Genomic DNA, 18,075 nt, shown 5'->3' on the forward strand with positions numbered 1-18,075 from the left:
ACACGGCTCTGGACACAGCTAAGTCCAAAATGCACCGGTTCCGTACAAAAGCGGCAAGACTGCTGTTGTCCACGGTATGTTACCCCCGTTTCCTCACCACACACCATGATGAACGACGCGATGGGTTTTTTCAGCTTCATACGCACGATACGCATGCCTGTCAAAACACCAGCCAAACGCGTTTCCGGACCATACACACCGCGCACAATCGAGATTACTTCTCCGAATCGGCCAAGGTCGGCAGCCACATCCGCATCTGGTAGACCGGGAGGTAGATCGCGAACCCTGACCTCCGTCGCACCATCCTCCATCTCAACACGGATAGGGAACTGCTTCCCCTCGTGCGTGATAAAATGCTTATCAGCATGCTCCTTCACGATATTCATCGCTCGTTCCAGCGTTGGCATTGTCACGAAAACAACGCTTAAGACAGTGTTGCGCTGCACCTTCGAAATGTCCTCTCCCGTCTTAAGGACGTTGAACAGAAAATCCACTGTCTCGTCCAACGTTGGGCGTACGGGAGCTTCGGAATAATCGATACGGAAGGTATTCCTTCCATATCTCTCGTATGAGCACATCGTAGCAAAGTAAACAAAAACACGTCCTTTCACTTTGACTGTTGAGAGCGCAATAATACAATTGAAGGTTGATTTTGTAATAAAAAAGAATTGCAAAATCGAAGTTAATTTTTAATCGAGCATGCACAGGAGATAAGTTAAAATTGGAGGAAGAAAGCACTTTCGCCCAACTTGAGTGGATAATACTGGTAAAAATCCGTAACTCTTTATAATAATCAAAAAAATAAAAAATAAGCATTTTTTTTTAGCAATAAAGCGTCATGGCGCATAAAAAATAAAGTAAAATAAAGTAAAAAATTCAAAAATAAAAAAAATAAGCATAAGTTATGCCGAACATAATACACTTTGAAAGAAAAAAAGATTTTTCATGAAAAGCAAAAGTTAGTTTGATTTATTGTTAGCCACATAGTAAATATTATTGTTTATTACTGTTTTGACATAAGTAATTGGGTGTATTCTGGATTAATTTGTTTCACAACTTTACACCTTCAATCAAAACCTGGTTCGCCTACGTAAGAATGAGACGTTCAATGATTTCGTTGGTTTTGTTAAATTACTTGCTTTAAAACAGGTTCTGAAGGTCACGGGCACAGTCTATCCATTTTCCCGCCCATCCTTTGGTGTGATAAATTTTCTCCCCCACCATATCCATATCCTAAGACATATACTCGCAAAACCGTTAACTGCTGTGGCGGTAGCATATTTTAAAATATAGCCCGGCTCACGGTGAGCTGCGGTTGAATGCAAATTCCACGTTGGCAGGATGCGCGTGATTAAGTAAATATCGCCAGTGCGGCACGAAGGATAAAATTGAAAACGCTAATTTATACAACAGCGTTACTGTGTGCGTTATTAAACGGGCGTAATGAAAAAGTATGACAGCGTTGCGCGATGCTGCGCGTGTGAGGTGCGTTAGTGCCAGTCGCAGACAAATCACCCCTCCGCGTTTCGGTGGAAGTAAAACCGAGAATGAAACCGAACGAATGCAAATTTGCCCGCGTAACGGATAGGGGTTTGGTCATCGACGTAAATACTAAAGATGTAAAAAAAAGTGAAGAGAGAAGAAAAAAAACAACAACATTACAACTGAAATACACGCTGGGCAACAGTCGAGCAACAGTCGGGCAACAAGAACCGTTGGCCTTATCGCCCCGGACATTGTGCGGGTGCGGATCGACCCATATCCTCGTCGTTGCCGATGCGCGATGGTCTAATAAAAGGCCCAACCGATCTCGGGGTAGGTTATTGTTTATGACAACAATGAATGTTGTCTGGCTTGGGAAAATATGGTTTTCGCATCGGCGTCCAGAAGATTGCGAAACGTAAAATCGCACACACAAAAAAACCTCCGGCAAATGGTTTATTAAAGTACTGCCCCTTCCGAGTGAAATGTGCAGTGTAAAGCTGGAAAACATTGCTTACAATAAGAATTTTGTTGGTGTGTGGGGTGATTGGCGATCTGCGTTTTGGTGGTAATATTGATTTTTCCCAATATTGTAGTAAACGATTAGTTGTAAAATATACAACTCAAATTACAACAAGAAATCAATACTAAAAATGTAAAAAAAAATTTTCAACACGAATTTCAATGTCGAACAATTCAACAATACGTACAAGAAAAAAATAATAATTAATTATTGCACAAATATTTAATCTTTTACTATAAGAGCACAAAACAAAGGTAAAAAAACAAGTTGTTAAAAGATTAATGTCATCCAGTTCCAGTGTTAAAGCTTGTGCAAAATAGCATCAAAGCATTGATATATCCGAGAATTATTCATCTCGTGCGAACAGACCGCCATTACAGGCGACAGAATTACAAATGAATTTTTGAAACAACGCATTTCAAAGCTCCTAGAAAAATGAATAAAACATCACTAACTAACCTGAAAACTAACTGAAGGCTTGTGCATAAGATACTGCAGTGTGATAACAAAATAGTTTGGAACTTTTTTTTCCAGTTAAAGCACCAGCAGCACGCTGCCGAAGAGATGAGGAGACTTTGAACTAAATATCATCTGTACGGCAAAGTTGTTCATTTAATATGCATTGTTTCTACTGCAGTTATTCTCCTAAATGGATTTATCTTATCTGCCAGTATGGTTGAACATTAGATGATAGGAAGGTCTGGAATATTTAATTTAATCTTTATTTCCTACATCTTTCGTCCAATTCTTGCGAATGAAACAGAACGGTATCTGCGGTCTAAACCTCAACAAATCTAACCTCATTTTAAACGTGGTGCTGTAAAGGTCTTTCCTTCGGGCAACTGGGACTTGATAAATGTTCCTTCATCGATTAAAAAATCCCTTACCTACGATAACATGTAACAAGCGCTTCCCTTTTAAACCGAATCTAAATGAAGAATATAAAGCCGACGGTGTATCTATGAATGCCAAAAGTATGGATCAGATGGGTTTTTTTTTTAACAAAACAAAGCATAATGAATTGTTTTGACTGGGTCTAACCCATCTGCATGTTTTTTTGCGTAAAGGAGTCACATCAACACCGAATTGGATGGACATTTTTCTCGTAGTGGCCCTGCATAAAGCACACCATATGGAGAGAGCAAGTGCAGATATAATGAACGTATGTAAGTATGGTTAGTTTTGCATACGAGCAGATGGAACCCCATGGAAATGAATATGCTTGCAAACAAAAACTGTGAAAGCGTTGGCAAGAGTTTATCATTGTAGTTTGCTAGTCTGCCTGTGGTTTACATCCGGCGGCTATATGGATAAACTTCCGTGCAAGAAACTCGTTCCCGAAGGAAAGTACAATTTTTGCATAACAAACTATTCCGCTTTCTTCACAACTACAAAGCGATGCATCTTTGCCGACATGCAGAGGAACTAGAAAACTTTCCTGTTAGAGCGAGAGTTATGTCGAGCAGGAAAAGAAGCGTGACATGTTTCAACAATATTCTTCCACTTGCACGCCGTTGTTTTGACACGCGTTTCAGTATGTAGTTTTGTAGGGGTTTTTTTTTGTTGTTGCTTTGTTTCTAGTCTGAGAAGGTCTATGATAAACAAAGTTATTACCCATTGTGTTCAGTTTGTTAGCACCAAGTTATGAACGAGTTGTCGTACAAGTGCTTGAAGTTGAATACTAAGTACAAAATTCAAAATACAAAAAATAAGTTGATTATTATGTACGCATGTCCTCGTATATGGGATTTGGTATACTCTAAAAATTAAATATATTTTTTAATGTTCCGATTTTATATCCATGGAACGGTTATCATTACATATGTCCCTAAACCATAATATTTGATTGTAAAAATTACAAAAAGTTGGTTAATATTTTTAATGTTGTGCTAAAACAATTAACCTTAAATGATAAATTGTAATAAGTAAAATAATATCATCAAAGCTTAAGATAACCTTCCTGGAGATTCATTCATATCTGTTGCATTTGACATCGTTTGATCACGAGCAATATTCATTTGAAGTCACTGATCACAGTCACTGAAGTCACTCACATGCCTGTTGACAAGGGATGACACTGTTTGTGTTAAGGAGTGACTGCTGTCGCATCCTAAATCGTCAATCGTCGGTAACCAGCACCCGGAAGGCATCTGTCAAATGCAGATATCCTTCAGGAATATTTGGTGTATAATTATAGTCATCTTTTTTCAAACACCATCCGTACCTTCCTTTACTTTTGTTCTGAGATTAAAAAATATACCTAATCGATTATATTTTGAGAACAAAATTAAGTAGGCATTTACTCAAAGAATCGAGCTTAATCGCTATCATGTTCAACTTGTAACGATAGTAATATCTGTGTCAAATAGCTTTAGCCTTAAGTGCATGGATATATGTAGTGTAGCTGTAAAAAGGGTCAATCGATTTTGATTGTTTTTCCTATTGTTGCAGGCTAAGCTGGAAACCAAAGCTTTGAAAGCAAAACGGCCCGGTTTCACCGATGAGCGGTACCATGAAACATCGTACTATATAGAAAATGGTGAGTGAAATATACAATTACTTTCATATAGGAAACATTCAAATAAAAAAAACGATATGGTAAATATTTCATCAGTTGTACAAAATTTAACTTTTATTTTTATTTTTATTTTAAATGAAAAATCTACTGATGATGAAAAATGATTGCTACTCGCAGATATACTAACGCACAATTTAACTTTTTCCACAGGCCTACGGAAAGTTTATCCATACTATTTCACTTTCACCACGTTCACCAAAGGTCGCTGGGTGGGTGAAAAAATTTTAGACGTATTTGCCAGAGAGTTTCGAGCACACCCAGCAGAGGAGTACGAACGGTGCATTAAGGCAGGTACTCTAACCGTGAACTACGAAAAAGTGCCAACTGACTATAGGTTAAAACATAACGATCTCCTAGCGAACATCGTACACAGGTAATTGAATTATTTATTTAAACCAATAGACACAATCCGTACGTGAAGCATTCGTTACAAATCAAACTTTATGTTTCGAATATAATAATTTATGTTGTCATTTTTTGCTATGTATAGTCATCTTTTGTATCATTGCATTACTTGTAAAAAGAAATCCAACTTTACCTTACCTTCCAAAATATATATTTGCCCCAAAAATTTGTTATAATGTAAAATTCTACCAATTTGCTATAATTTTTGTATAAATTATACCCTTTTTTATAAATATAAAACATCATGCTTCTATCATTATTTAAATTATCATATTTCAATTTTCTGTGTTAAACAACACAGTTGTACAGTTCATTAAAGAAGTTACCTTAATTTAATTCATTCACCCGAAACAGCTCTAGTTTTGATAAAAACATATTTTTGTTAATAGATGTCCGTTCGTTCTTTTGTTAAGTGCTTACAAAATTGAGTATTTCAATTCTTGAACACTGAGCTTTTGTTTACAAAATATCAAAGCATTGATACAAATAATTATGAGAGAATATGTGTCATACTGCGTTCTGTACAAAATCACAATCAAATTGTATGTGTTCTTCCGATAAATGAGAACCAACGAACCCTCACATGCTCTCGAAGTTATAAATTTGCATTTACCTGTAAATATTTATTTCAAAACAACAGCCAAAATTCTTTTAATTTATGTTACTATTGACAGTAGAATTCCCCAAAAAAAACATGCTACAAACGTACATACCTTACTGTCACCTACATACTCTATTCATCCATGCTTTTACAATATCCTAACGCTTTTGCCATTCCTTCCAGTACTCGTTCCTAATCATCCTGTTCCATTTCCTGAAAGAAGAAACTGAACCGACCGACGCAATGCATACAACTTGTTTTTTGTTGGATAAAACATTTAAAGTTTATCGTGGTCCCATTGTAATATACTCACTTAAAAAAAAAACTTCTGTAACTATAACGATGTCAAACTAATGTTTGTGAGATAAGATGAATTTATTCACGAAAGTTTTTATCATGAAATGCAACTCATGTAGTCAGGTTTAGCGAAAAAAAAGAAAGTTTTACGTTAGTCAAAACAGTTAAACGATATGAAAGCAAATGTTTTGATTTGAGAACATGTAGGTATAGTAAAGTAAACAACTTTTATAATTTTTAAGCAGCATTTTTTTCTGACAATCGCATATAGTTTCATTAATTGGATTTCAATTACATTTAAAAAATCACTTGTTTAACATAAATAAGATTCATGGCATTAAATTTCTGAGTAAAATGATCAAATTCAATTTGAATACGAGAAATTTAAATGATGCTATTAGTTATATAGTGCCAAGTTCTATTAAAATCAAATAATATGTTATTGCGATTGTTTTGCAAACTCGGGTACATTTTCTTCTTTCATGTTTCGTTGCGATAAAAATGTCACATAACATAAAAAAATTAAACACATAAACATTATTATCAATCGGCAATTGATAATTAACGTTTGAAATATGATTTCGTTTGGAACATTTTTGTTTCTCTCTTGTTCTTGTGTTATTTTGTGTATCGCTTGTTTAGTTAATTTTTTTCTTTATACTGTTAACTATACTTCAAACAAAACCCAAAACAAAAACCTTTACCAAAATCATCTACATATGAGTGTTGTATTTTCCAGACATGAAGTTCCAGTAACTAGTCAGCCAATCACAATAGTGCACATGGACGACGATATTGTGGTTGTGAACAAACCAGCATCTATACCAGTAAGTGGCTTAAATGACCGCCATTTTCTTTACTTCATTCGGATAGTTGTGTTACAAATTAATTCTTAGTGCTTGTTAACGCTTGCGAACGATGCTGAACGATCGAAAACGACAAATTTGAAATGTACTGCTGCTTATGTTTTGATTTGATTAACACTTTTCTTAATAATTTGTTTAACAAAATGGCTTTCTATTTCGTATCTCAAGTATTCAATATTTATTGTTGTTATTTCAATATGATTTAAAAAGCTTTTTTATTGAATTTTAAACAACATTCGCATGTTTTTTTTCAATAACTCTTTCAATAAATTTCTTTCTTATTTAATGCTTTACATTTGCTTTCTAACAATATTTCAAAATTGAACTATTTTCGAAAATGATGTTTGTGAACTATTATTTTATTTTAAAAAAATAATAAAATTTTATCAAATTTATTTTTTAAATCTTCTATACGAAAACGGAAATCAAATTCTCTTTTTTTGCTTTTCGTAGTCCTTAAAAATGAAACCCATTTTGTATGAAACAGTCTTTGTTCTCGAAGATAATAACGGAAAATATGATCTTAAAGAGAAAAGCAAACAAAATACTAAACAATGCTGTACCGGCCCAAGACTTACAAAGAGTAGAACCAAGTAGCAAGCTATTTCTGAACAAAGAATCGCTTGATGCAAATGTTGAAAAACAACTCATTAAAATGAAGTTTGACCATTTATCATTAAAAACTCCAAGTTGTTATGTATCTACATTTTTCGTTTCTCCAAATGATTCTCTGTGTGATGAAGAATGTCAGACACAGACTCAGGAGGATTGTACGATTCTGCACGTTTGCAATATGAAATTTAAATTTGAATAATTAGATAAATAATTTCTATTTTATGTTTGTGAATTGTTGCACAATATTTTGAATGAACGGCCATTTCTGACTTGAAATACCCAATAAGATTTGAACATAGACCAAACTGATCAATAGAATCGTTAAATCAGCGTATTGTGGAATTGTCGCTCTCAAAACGAAAACTTATCTTTATTACTGTAAAGACCAATGAAGCTTGATTTTTCAGGGATTTTATGCAATCAACAGTTTGATAGTATTATAAAGAGCGGATTAAAGAAAAGCTGCTTCACTGTTACAATATATTTCATCCGAACGAAACAGCAACTAACGGATGATCGACTGAAATGGTTGATTTTAAATTTGTAGTGTTCCAGGAAAAAAACCGAACCGGTTACTGTCAGTCCAATTTTGGCAACTCAGACAGTAGGGGATTAGCCGTCATTGCTAACGATTCCTATTGTGTATTTGCGAGTTATCTCTACTTTCGATTGATTTCACTAGGGAATAATGGTTCTTTCGGTACGTGATTGGATGAACAAATCACTTGCAAAAGAAAAAGATTATTCTGCTTTATTATATTAATCTCAATCGTTGTAGTATTTTACTGTTTCACATTATAAAGTTAATAATTTTCCTCCCGCTATGTTGAAGCTTCATATCTTGTAGCAACACAACATTGTTGAAACGTGAGCAATGACGTGATCTCCAATAAATCGTTAACATAAACTTTAAAAACATCTATAAATCGCTCACTGGTTAAACAGAAAACAACACACTTTTTTCCATGCAATAGTGACGCAAAAACGTTATCACACACCGGAAAGTTAAATGCCGGACGAAATGTTGAGTGAAATGGAAGATAAAATTGTAATCTTCAATGCCGTGCCGCTTTCTACGTCAAACAGTTCTATTTGACTTTAATCTAATAAAATATTGCAAATCACATCCGGCGTTCTTTTTTGTGTGTGTGAACAACTACATTCATATACGTGTGTGTGTTTTCTCCCTCTGGCAAATTCATACACAAGCACTAAACATACATCAAGCAAAATCAATATAAAAATCACTGCAAAGTATGTTTTGTGTGCCGAGATAAGGATATGAGAGGGTTACGGCAAATGGCGACAAAATTGTGCTTCGTACCGAAAACAGAGGTCCCCAATACATGCGAGCATATTTTTTGTCCTCCAAGGGCCAACATAAAGTGTCAGCCGTGTAAGCTTTATGTGGTATGGATGTTTTTTTTTAACCATTATTCATCCCTGGGTTCAATCTGCGATTTCCAGTCCATCACTCACTTTTTTCCCATAAAAAAAGCTTAATAACCCTGCATTACTGCTTTGTTCAAAAAGGCTGGCTTCACTATCAGCGCCCTGCTCGACAAGAAGAGATTTATACTTATATTTGTCGGAAGTTTGTTTACTCGTTCTGTGAAGATGAAGAATCCGTTTTGACTGGCTCATGTAGAGGAGGTATTTGTTTTTTTGTTTTGTACTGCTTTGCGCGATAACATTTGCCGCATTTTTTTTGCGAGCAGAAGCAACATGTGACTAACGATTTAATAGGATTGTCTTGCGTACACCATCGACCGTACCGTATCATTAACCTTGTAAATCCTGCAATGCGCAGTACTATAAAAACATTCGCAAAGATTTGCTGAATTAGTAGATTTTTTTGGTTATTTTGTTGCTTTTTGTGATTTTTCGAGTGTGTTTAATGTGTGCTATTTTTGCCGATCTGTATTACTAAACTATTGAATTATTTAAAAAAAACATTGAAAAAAAACCCATTCGATGGAGACGCATGGTCGTTTTCAATTTACTCGTTACGGAGTGCAACGAACGAGCTTAAAAGCTGTGATTGAACAATTGTACTACCATTGCAACGAAACCCATGCTTCGATGTGTGATATCCTTTGCTTTATTGCACGTTTCACTGATTTAGTGAATATGATACATCTGCTAGCAAGAAAAAAAACCAAAACACATTAAATACATGAAACATGAACATTTCACAGACACTCACACTGTGCTATATAATCGGGACACTATGATACAGTTTACGAGAAGCTTAATTTATTTGCGAAAAGTATTTCCCTAATGAATAAAAAAAGATCCATAATTGAAATTGATTGTTTGAATAGTTAAAAATTGCGCTTAAAACTTCACAAAAAGCAATAAACGGACGAACGTACAAGTTAGCAAAAGAATATTACTGCTCTGGAAGAAAAAAAATCCTTCTTTTTTTTTTGCTGTATTGCACTATAAATAATCATCATAATGTTGCGGTTTTGTCTGTCCTGGTTCATGCATAAAATCCTCCCTCACCCAACTGTAATAGCATAATGATTAATGCCTGTAACAAAACAAATGACAGCGATGATCGTGGCAATGATAAAAAAAAGTATTAATAACACTGAAATATTACTCTGCCCGGGTGTGTATGTATGTGTGCGTGTTTAACGGTGGCTGCACCTGGACGCCGATCGGATTCTGTGACTCATGGTAATGATCCCCCCACCCACCGTCATCATATTTGCAAATTGAAACGTGTCACATCGTGTGAAACCCGCCGCCCTGCGCAAACCTTAAACACCGGATGCTGTGGTTGCTGCGCGCTAAAACAAAACAAAACAAAAAAACAAACACCCAACCCCAACGGTTGTTCGGAAACAATCCGGAAAAAAATGCTCTCACCATCGGCACACCTTGACGCCTCTGTGTTTTCTTTTCTTATGTTGGCTATGTTTCGCTCGTTCCCGGCCGCAACAGACATGAGACACCCGTTCTAGATCATTCAATAAAAATAATCTATGTCGATAATGATCTCGTAGTCCTGGACAAACCATGTTCGCTGCCGGTGAGTAAAGTAGTTTGACCAACAAAAAAAAAAAACCCCCACTGACCCGAAGATCAGCGAATGTCTATCGACCTTCACCAAACCTTCCCCTTTTTTCCCACGATGCCTGCCTGTGTGTCTACGGTTCATCCTTTTCACTGTGTTATTTGAAGTTGCACCTTAAAGCCAATCTGCAACAAGTACCGGCAAACGGCTGTAGCAACTGTTGTTCGAATGTTTTGCCCAAAAACCACATTACGATTACACAACGCCTCAAGTAAGGGGAACGTACCCAAACAACATTCTACTCCGGCAAACGGGCGAGCATTACGCGAAAAAAACCATTTGGATTGGTTGTATTTTACAATTTCCTGTAAAAAGTGTCGTCCTGAGGCTGATCATAATTGAGTCCTAATGGCCTACAAGAATAATTACCCATGGTATGCACGCCGTACAAAAAAGAAAAGAGTGTTATACTAACCCCCATTTGCATGTAATTTTAATGTTGATTTTAAATTTTAAAATTAATTTTCCAACATTTAACAATAATCAGATAGTTCCTCAATCCTCACTTTAAATTGGTGCAACTTGGTGTCTAGAGTGTCGAATAAATAACATTTTCGCTTGCTTTTGTAAGCATAGCCTTGTTTGGATGTGTGTTTTAAATGGCCACCTAGCAAAGAAATCACAAAACCTACATAATAATTTTCCCATTGCATTAATAAACGATGAAATAAAGATCGTAATGTGCTATAAAAAAATGTCCTTTTGCTAAGAAGGAACTCTCGCGCCCGACCAAATGTGTCCCCCATATACGCAACTTAACATTATCGACGTTATCAAGTTTACGGCTATTTCTTGGCGAAGACTATCATCATCCACTTCGTAACACTTTTAGTTTTGAGCAGTTGTGAAAAGAAAATTGTTTTCACAGTGCAGCAAAAAATACCCCCCCGGTAGTTTCAAAAGCCAAGGCGCATCGGCTTTTGGCCCCCTAAACCATTCCCTTGGCGACCATTGCCATGCTTTGTCGGGGCCCATTTCTTAGATAAATTTTCATCTTTATTCGTTTTCGATTTCACTCTTCCGCCTCATTTCGGTACAGCCGGTGCGGTAACGAAGTAAAATTTAGAGGCCATCCATTCGTGTTCCACTTTTCCCGCCGCAGACGATGACGATTTTGTACGACAGGCCTGGTATGGTTTGATGGTTGGAAAAAGTTAGTCCTTTTAGTAGCTCCATAACGATTCGCTGCGGTGATAGCCTCGGGACGGAGGCGACCATCGACAGGGAGCGAGTAACGGAAGCATCTTTTCAAATTGAAGAACCCTCGCAATCGGATCGATGGTTACACTCTCTCTCTCTTCGGTTGGTTTTTGGGTATGCCGATGATAGGACCTTGACAAAAAGTTGAAGAAGGAGAAAAAAACCTTGTCCTTAGCAATCGAGCCGAATCCTGTTGTGACAGTCAAACGGATGCGGAGAAATCTATGTAAAAGTTCACTTCACTCCACAGGGAAGAGGCTGTATCCGTTTCGGATTTTTAATGATTTTGTTCGCATTTTATTGAGACGACCATTTTTGTAACCAAGTTCCCATGGTTGTTTGTACCAACTGGTATATGGAAGCTATCAGTATTTACTTAGTTACTAGCGAATGGAAAAGTCGATGAAAAAGCACTTCATTTATACTTTAATATAATTTTAAATGATTTATTGATTTCGTCCTATTAGACTAAAATTTCTTGCTATAAAGAAGATTTCTTGCTATATTATATTATAACAAATATAAAATTTTAAATATTAAATTATTTTGTAATACTTTATGTTTAGAATTTAGCAATATATAAAAAGGTGAACTTCAAATAAACCTTTGATTTTTTTTTGGATGAAATGTCGATTCTACTTTTAACTTTGTATCAAGAAAGATTGACAGGCAGGTTCGATGCCAATACAATCTATTCTAAAACATATCAATTGATTGACACATTCTATATCAATTATGTAATGTCGTTCTCAATAAACCCTTTGTCAATGTAAGCAGAATATATTATCAATCATCTCTTAGGAGATACGACTTCTGCATTTTTTTTGTTAAGTGGCTTGAATTGGATTAATATTGTGTTACACATATAAACCTTTCATGCTTAAATGAGAAAATTAAAGAAATAAAATAATTGCCAACAAAATCATTTTCGTACGTTTTCTAGAATGGGTCAATAATCGTCTCATCGTTAGCGATAAATCATACAAATTAACTTAATTCTATCCTAACCACTCCAACTCCTTGGACGGGTTTGTCCCTTATCAGTTTTAGACCAAAGTTTTCTTGGTCAGTAATTAACGCGAAGATATTTATCGTAGGGCACGTAGGGAAAAGTAGTAGCGTTTTTATCGTTGGCCCATAGCTATCCTCCAAATGTTATTTTTCTACCAAAAACCGTCGGATCCGAACGGACAGTGCAATACACAGCGGGACCATAAAAAACATCCTCTTAAACCTGCATCAGACTTTTCTTTTCATATTAAGAAGATTATCCTTTTGTTTTGATACCGATAAGCCGGAATTTGGGATTCATTACGATACTTTCGCGTTAAAATACATTCAATCCCATGAGCTCGCTAGCACAAATAACGCTACAATGGTTTTTCGGTATCAGTTTCAACCCCAAACACCCGTACGTGGTGGCACGTTTTGCCGTACGCAATGGCCTTTCGCACGAGATAATGGGGCCGGGTGGGGGAAAATTCAAATGGAAAAGGTATCCGTTTTTCGACTAGGATCACTTTGCATTCGTGCTAAAAACATTGCGCCACTAGAGATTGCGTTTCGCGTATCAAAACCACCTTGCGGTTGGGATGTTGTGGATGCTTGTAGGTGTATCCTTGGGATGGCAATAAATTTCAGCCGATTTATGGAGGCTACCAAAACAGCGCAGAAAGTGTAGGCAAATTTTCAGGTTGATTTGTTGGTTTGACTTTACCAACGAGAAAAAGGAGTGCTAATAGGATTACTGTCCCAAATGATGATTATATACTTTGTTAGCCAAAAAACAACTTTTGCGAAATTACACATGTGCTCATATATTTCAGTGCGATTAGTAGTTCCAGCAGAAATTAAAATGTTTTTGGACACGATTAAATTGAACTGTCTTTTTTTCTTTTGGAGCAAATCAGTTGTCTCCAAATTGAATTGTTAATATGAGCAGTTAAGTTGATGAGTATAATTGAATTTCCATCATCACAAACGTTTGGGTAATTACTTCAAGCCTAGTTATTAGCAAGTTATTATTAGCACTGAAGGCCACTTGTATAGCATTTATCTATTAGTTTAGCATTTCAATTCAGCAAACCAAACTAAATAAAATACTCATCAAATTGTGTTTTAAAGGTTTTAGTTGTTCTACACTACTTCCATATAGGTAGTTGCCTTCAGAAGAAATACTCATTTAATTTAACGCAACTCGTCCAATTACGATGCAGATATTTAGTGATTCAACGTATCTCACACTATTTGCTCGTAAAAGCAGCAGAGCAGTTATATACGTCATCAGCTGCTGATGATGACTGTCTTGTCTGCCCCCGGGGAGGATGGGGTTGAGTAAAATGAAGCAGTAAATATGGTTGCATGTTGTTACTCCATCATAATTTAGCTCCATTCTCTCCATGAATAGTAGAGGCAACATGGAATGTATTGCTTTTGCACTCAAATAAAGCCAACCATAATAAAGTTTCGTAGTCAACTAGACGCTAGATGCGAAAGGTTTCGTGGATAGCCAAATGGTTTATTACACGAACAGTGCAATCGTACACCACACATCAACAATGAATGCCTCACCTGAAGGTGAAACCGTACTGATGCATTTCTCTTCGGCCTTACAAACGTCTGGACACGTCTGGATGGTCCGAAAGGATAACGATGCTCGTGATATTATTCCACCTGAAGTCCGTGCTAGTCATTGCCAAATGATCGTACGAAACCATGATTACTCCAAGGAATTTTCACGCCATTAGTATTTTGTCAGGTGCACTGGCCACTGAACGTTTGCATTAACCTTTTTTTTATTACTGTTTCGTGTGGTGTACTATAGCTCATAACCCGATTGCACATAAAACCAATCCCTACGATCGCTCTAACTTTTGCTTGCGTGTATACTCATTAGACAATGAACTAGGTTTGACCTAATAACCAACTTTAATAAGCCAAAGTGCAGCACGTATTTTGTACGGTTTTATTAATCGATACATGTTCTTATGAGGAAATGGTTAAAGACAGCAAAGTACACAGTTAGAAGATCCTAACACCCATTAAGCATTTCTTTGTGTTGTTTATTTAAGTGTTAATAAAAACTTTTAATAAATTAAAATAAATTAACTCAAATTGCATCCAACAACGTAACGAACTAAAATCAAATCAAACACATAAGTACGTTTTTATTTATTTTTAAAATCAAAAACTAATTCTAAAAAACATCACTAATTTCGATTTGTCGATCGTATTTTTTCGTTTTGCTTTACTAATGATAAATATTTTAAGATAACTTTTTTCCCATTGTTTTTCTTCACAATATTTAAGCGTTCGAACAAAGTTTAAAATATAGCTTAACATAGTAGTACCGCCTAGTAGTTTTCATCTCATTTATTGCATATGTTTGATATGTTTCTCCTTTTTTTAAAAAAAAATACTGTTCTATTTCCAACATTCATTCGCTCGTGTAATGCCCGGTGGCAATTAAAATCAATCTAAAATGCCATAAAATGCCACTCATTACTAAACTGCTAACTTTGCCTCGTCACTCCTCCACCAAAAAAAAAAAAGGTACATCCCTGTGGACGTTACCGTCACAATACGGTCGTGTTCATCCTGGCGAAGGAGTATAATCTGAAAAATCTCCGCACCATCCATCGGTTGGATCGGCTCACGTCCGGATTGCTGCTGTTTGGGCGCAGTCCCAAGAAGGCCCGCCAGATGGAACACCAGATTCGGAACCGGCAGGTGCAGAAAGAGTACATCTGCCGGGTGGAAGGCGAATTTCCTGAGTAAGTATCGCAATGTTTTCTGACGGAGTTAGAAGAAGATAAGATGGAAGCGTAGACCGTCAGAGCGAAAGATGCAAATTGATTGCAATCTCATGCACATCGTCCACGTCCGTTCAATCAATCGTCTTCGTTGCTAATCGGATGAACGGTTTCAGATGCAGACATTGAGTGCCAACAGTTCTGCACCGTTTTTGTGATTACATGTGAAATGAATTAGCTCTTGGTGAAATTATTTCGGTACTATGGTTGAAAATCCGATTGGAAACAAAATCCTTGCGGAATCGATCAGCTGGATACTAAGCCGGAAAGAAATCCAATCTTCAATTACGTTGAAAATCAATGTTCTGTTGTTTTTTATTTACTTTTGAATATGCATAAAAACCGTATTACAAACATTAATTGAAAACCAATTATTAAATTCATCAACGATCTGTTCATGATCATCTTAAGCTGCGGGGCCACGACAGTTGAGGATTCCCTCAGAACTCAAAACCTCAGGAACTCATGAGTGATTTTGAGGGATTTGCGTTTTGAGGAAAACCTGGCCGATCTACAAAAACCTCAAAAACTTTTTGAGACTTTTTTTGAGGAATCGTTTTGACAGTTCCGATGCCTCAGCTGTTCAGAATGTAAACAAAACATATTTTTGTTTGCGGTTTTTTCCAATGAAAGTACACTTTTCGTTTGCTACTGTTAATGCAAATACCTACTGAAGAACTAGAATTAACATTAATTATAATTAAACACCGTATTTGTGTGTTTATTTTTTTGTGTTTTGTGACGGTAAATTGTTCATTTGTTGCACAGTGAGTGACACAATTTATGTATACGTTTTAATTTAAAAAATAAACTTTTTATGCGAAAGAGTATCCTTGTATCTCGTTCTTTTGATTGATATAATGTTTAAATACTTTCTTTTTTCTTAAAACAACTTTTATTGACCATATTTTCCATTGGATTGATCAAAAAACACCTTCGAACAAAGATTACAATTACATGAATTACATAGCATTTGTCAAACACTGTTTGTTGTCGCTGACGAAAAGAGAGGCAGCATGAGTGATTGTTTGTGTGACCAAATTTGAGGAAAACCTCAAACGGCCACGGCAACACTGGTTTTGAGACGCTTTTTGAGGGATTTGAGTGACTGAGGAAGTTTGAGGGAAAGTCTCAACTGTCGTGGCCCCGCAGCTTTAGATGAGTCAGATTTCGATTGTTTTACTGTCAAACATGGAGTTTCGCCTTGTTTTTGTCAGGAATAGATTATCTTTAATTGCTTGAAATGAAAATAATTCCTAGAATATGTTTTTATATTTAAAATTAATGTGATAGGCATTAGCCTTGGGCAATTCGTAATTAAATTTCGTAAAATTTCCAGACCATCAGAGGCCGTATTTTTTCGATCCAAATCACTGATATGTAACCAATATGGTAATTAGAAATCAATTAAATTGCCGACTTTTGCATCGAACGGCTTACACTCTCCGATCCCAAATGTGGCTACTCTAAATGAGCTATTCACTGCTACTCCTGGTCACCGTTTAACATAAATACGATACAAACAGAATCTTTTCATCACAGCGGGTACACCATAGGTGGTCCTAAAACACACACCATACCGCCTAGCCTCGACCTCAATTCCTTTTCTTTTTCGCCGGCTTATAAGGATTCCAATTATGTGAGTTAACTGATAGTGGTGGTAGCACTAACAGGGACTGTGAATGCTTACGATGCTGAAAGCTTCCAAGACCGGCAAGTTCTTGGAAGGAAACACACCATGCTTCATCGAGCGAGACAAACACTAATGGATGCTGGCGACATTCGGCGCTACGCCGGGCCATATCCATCGTTCGGATGAAACCAACGTGTGACATGTAACGAGGGCAATTCTTAAGACTTCTTGCGAATCTTCCGCGGGTGATGGAAAATTGTGTCATGTTAGTCTTACCTCAGCGCACCGACTAAGTTTCGATGTGTGTGTGTGTGTGTGTATGTGTGCGGGTTGTATTTGATTGAAACCAAAGCCAAAAGGAAAGAAAAACGAATCGACCACCCGCTGTGTACTTTTCTGCGTGACTATGACATCAGCTGATCAATAGTTCGTAGAAGCAGCAGTGGAAGTCCTGCAAAGGACGGACAGGATTAGGTGGAACCTCCTCAATTCCTGCTGCGTTTGCTGAGTGATGTAACGGCGGTGGCGGACTAGAGTGTGTGCTGCCGGATGTCCGACCGGATGGACGGATGGAATTGATTCAGTTTTAGTTTGACTTTCGTACTAGCCCCCCGTATCACATATCCACTATTTTCTTTCCATTTTCAGTGGCATCATCGAGTGTAAGGAGCCAATCGAGGTAGTCAGCTACAAGATCGGTGTGTGCAAGGTTTCTCCCAAGGGTAAGGAATGTACGACCACATTCCAGAAGCTCGGTTTCAACGGCAGCAGCAGTGTCGTCCTGTGCAAACCCCTCACTGGCCGTATGCACCAGATTAGGGTGCATCTGCAATATCTCGGTAGGTATACTGTCCCATTCCCCGGGTGCTACTTGTTTGCACGCCATGAATCAATTTCATCCGACTGAGTTCTTCACGATGGTTGCCGCCTACCAGCATATAAGGCTTTATCTCATTCGCTCTGTTCTCCTTTTCCGTG

The 18,075-nt window shown here is 36.8% G+C and overlaps 1 protein-coding gene across 16 annotated transcripts in view; it reads left to right on the forward strand.

The window, feature by feature from the left end:
• Nucleotides 1-18,075, forward strand: part of LOC125762523 (pseudouridylate synthase RPUSD2-like) — a 185,632-nt gene that overhangs the window by 154,641 nt on the left and 12,916 nt on the right. For 15 of the 16 annotated variants that reach the window (XM_049424713.1, XM_049424705.1, XM_049424697.1 and 12 more), the window contains 5 exons: nucleotides 4,457-4,544; nucleotides 4,734-4,956; nucleotides 6,626-6,713; nucleotides 15,205-15,425; nucleotides 17,746-17,936. In XM_049424713.1, the coding sequence (XP_049280670.1) occupies nucleotides 4,457-4,544; nucleotides 4,734-4,956; nucleotides 6,626-6,713; nucleotides 15,205-15,425; nucleotides 17,746-17,936 (811 nt within the window). Of the gene's footprint in view, nucleotides 1-4,456; nucleotides 4,545-4,733; nucleotides 4,957-6,625; nucleotides 6,714-10,319; nucleotides 10,408-15,204; nucleotides 15,426-17,745; nucleotides 17,937-18,075 lie in introns of all 16 variants that reach the window. The other variant, XM_049424706.1, reaches the window with a different exon arrangement.

This window comes from Anopheles funestus, chromosome 2RL (assembly GCF_943734845.2).
Source record: "Anopheles funestus chromosome 2RL, idAnoFuneDA-416_04, whole genome shotgun sequence".
NCBI classification, from domain to species: Eukaryota; Metazoa; Arthropoda; class Insecta; order Diptera; family Culicidae; genus Anopheles; species Anopheles funestus.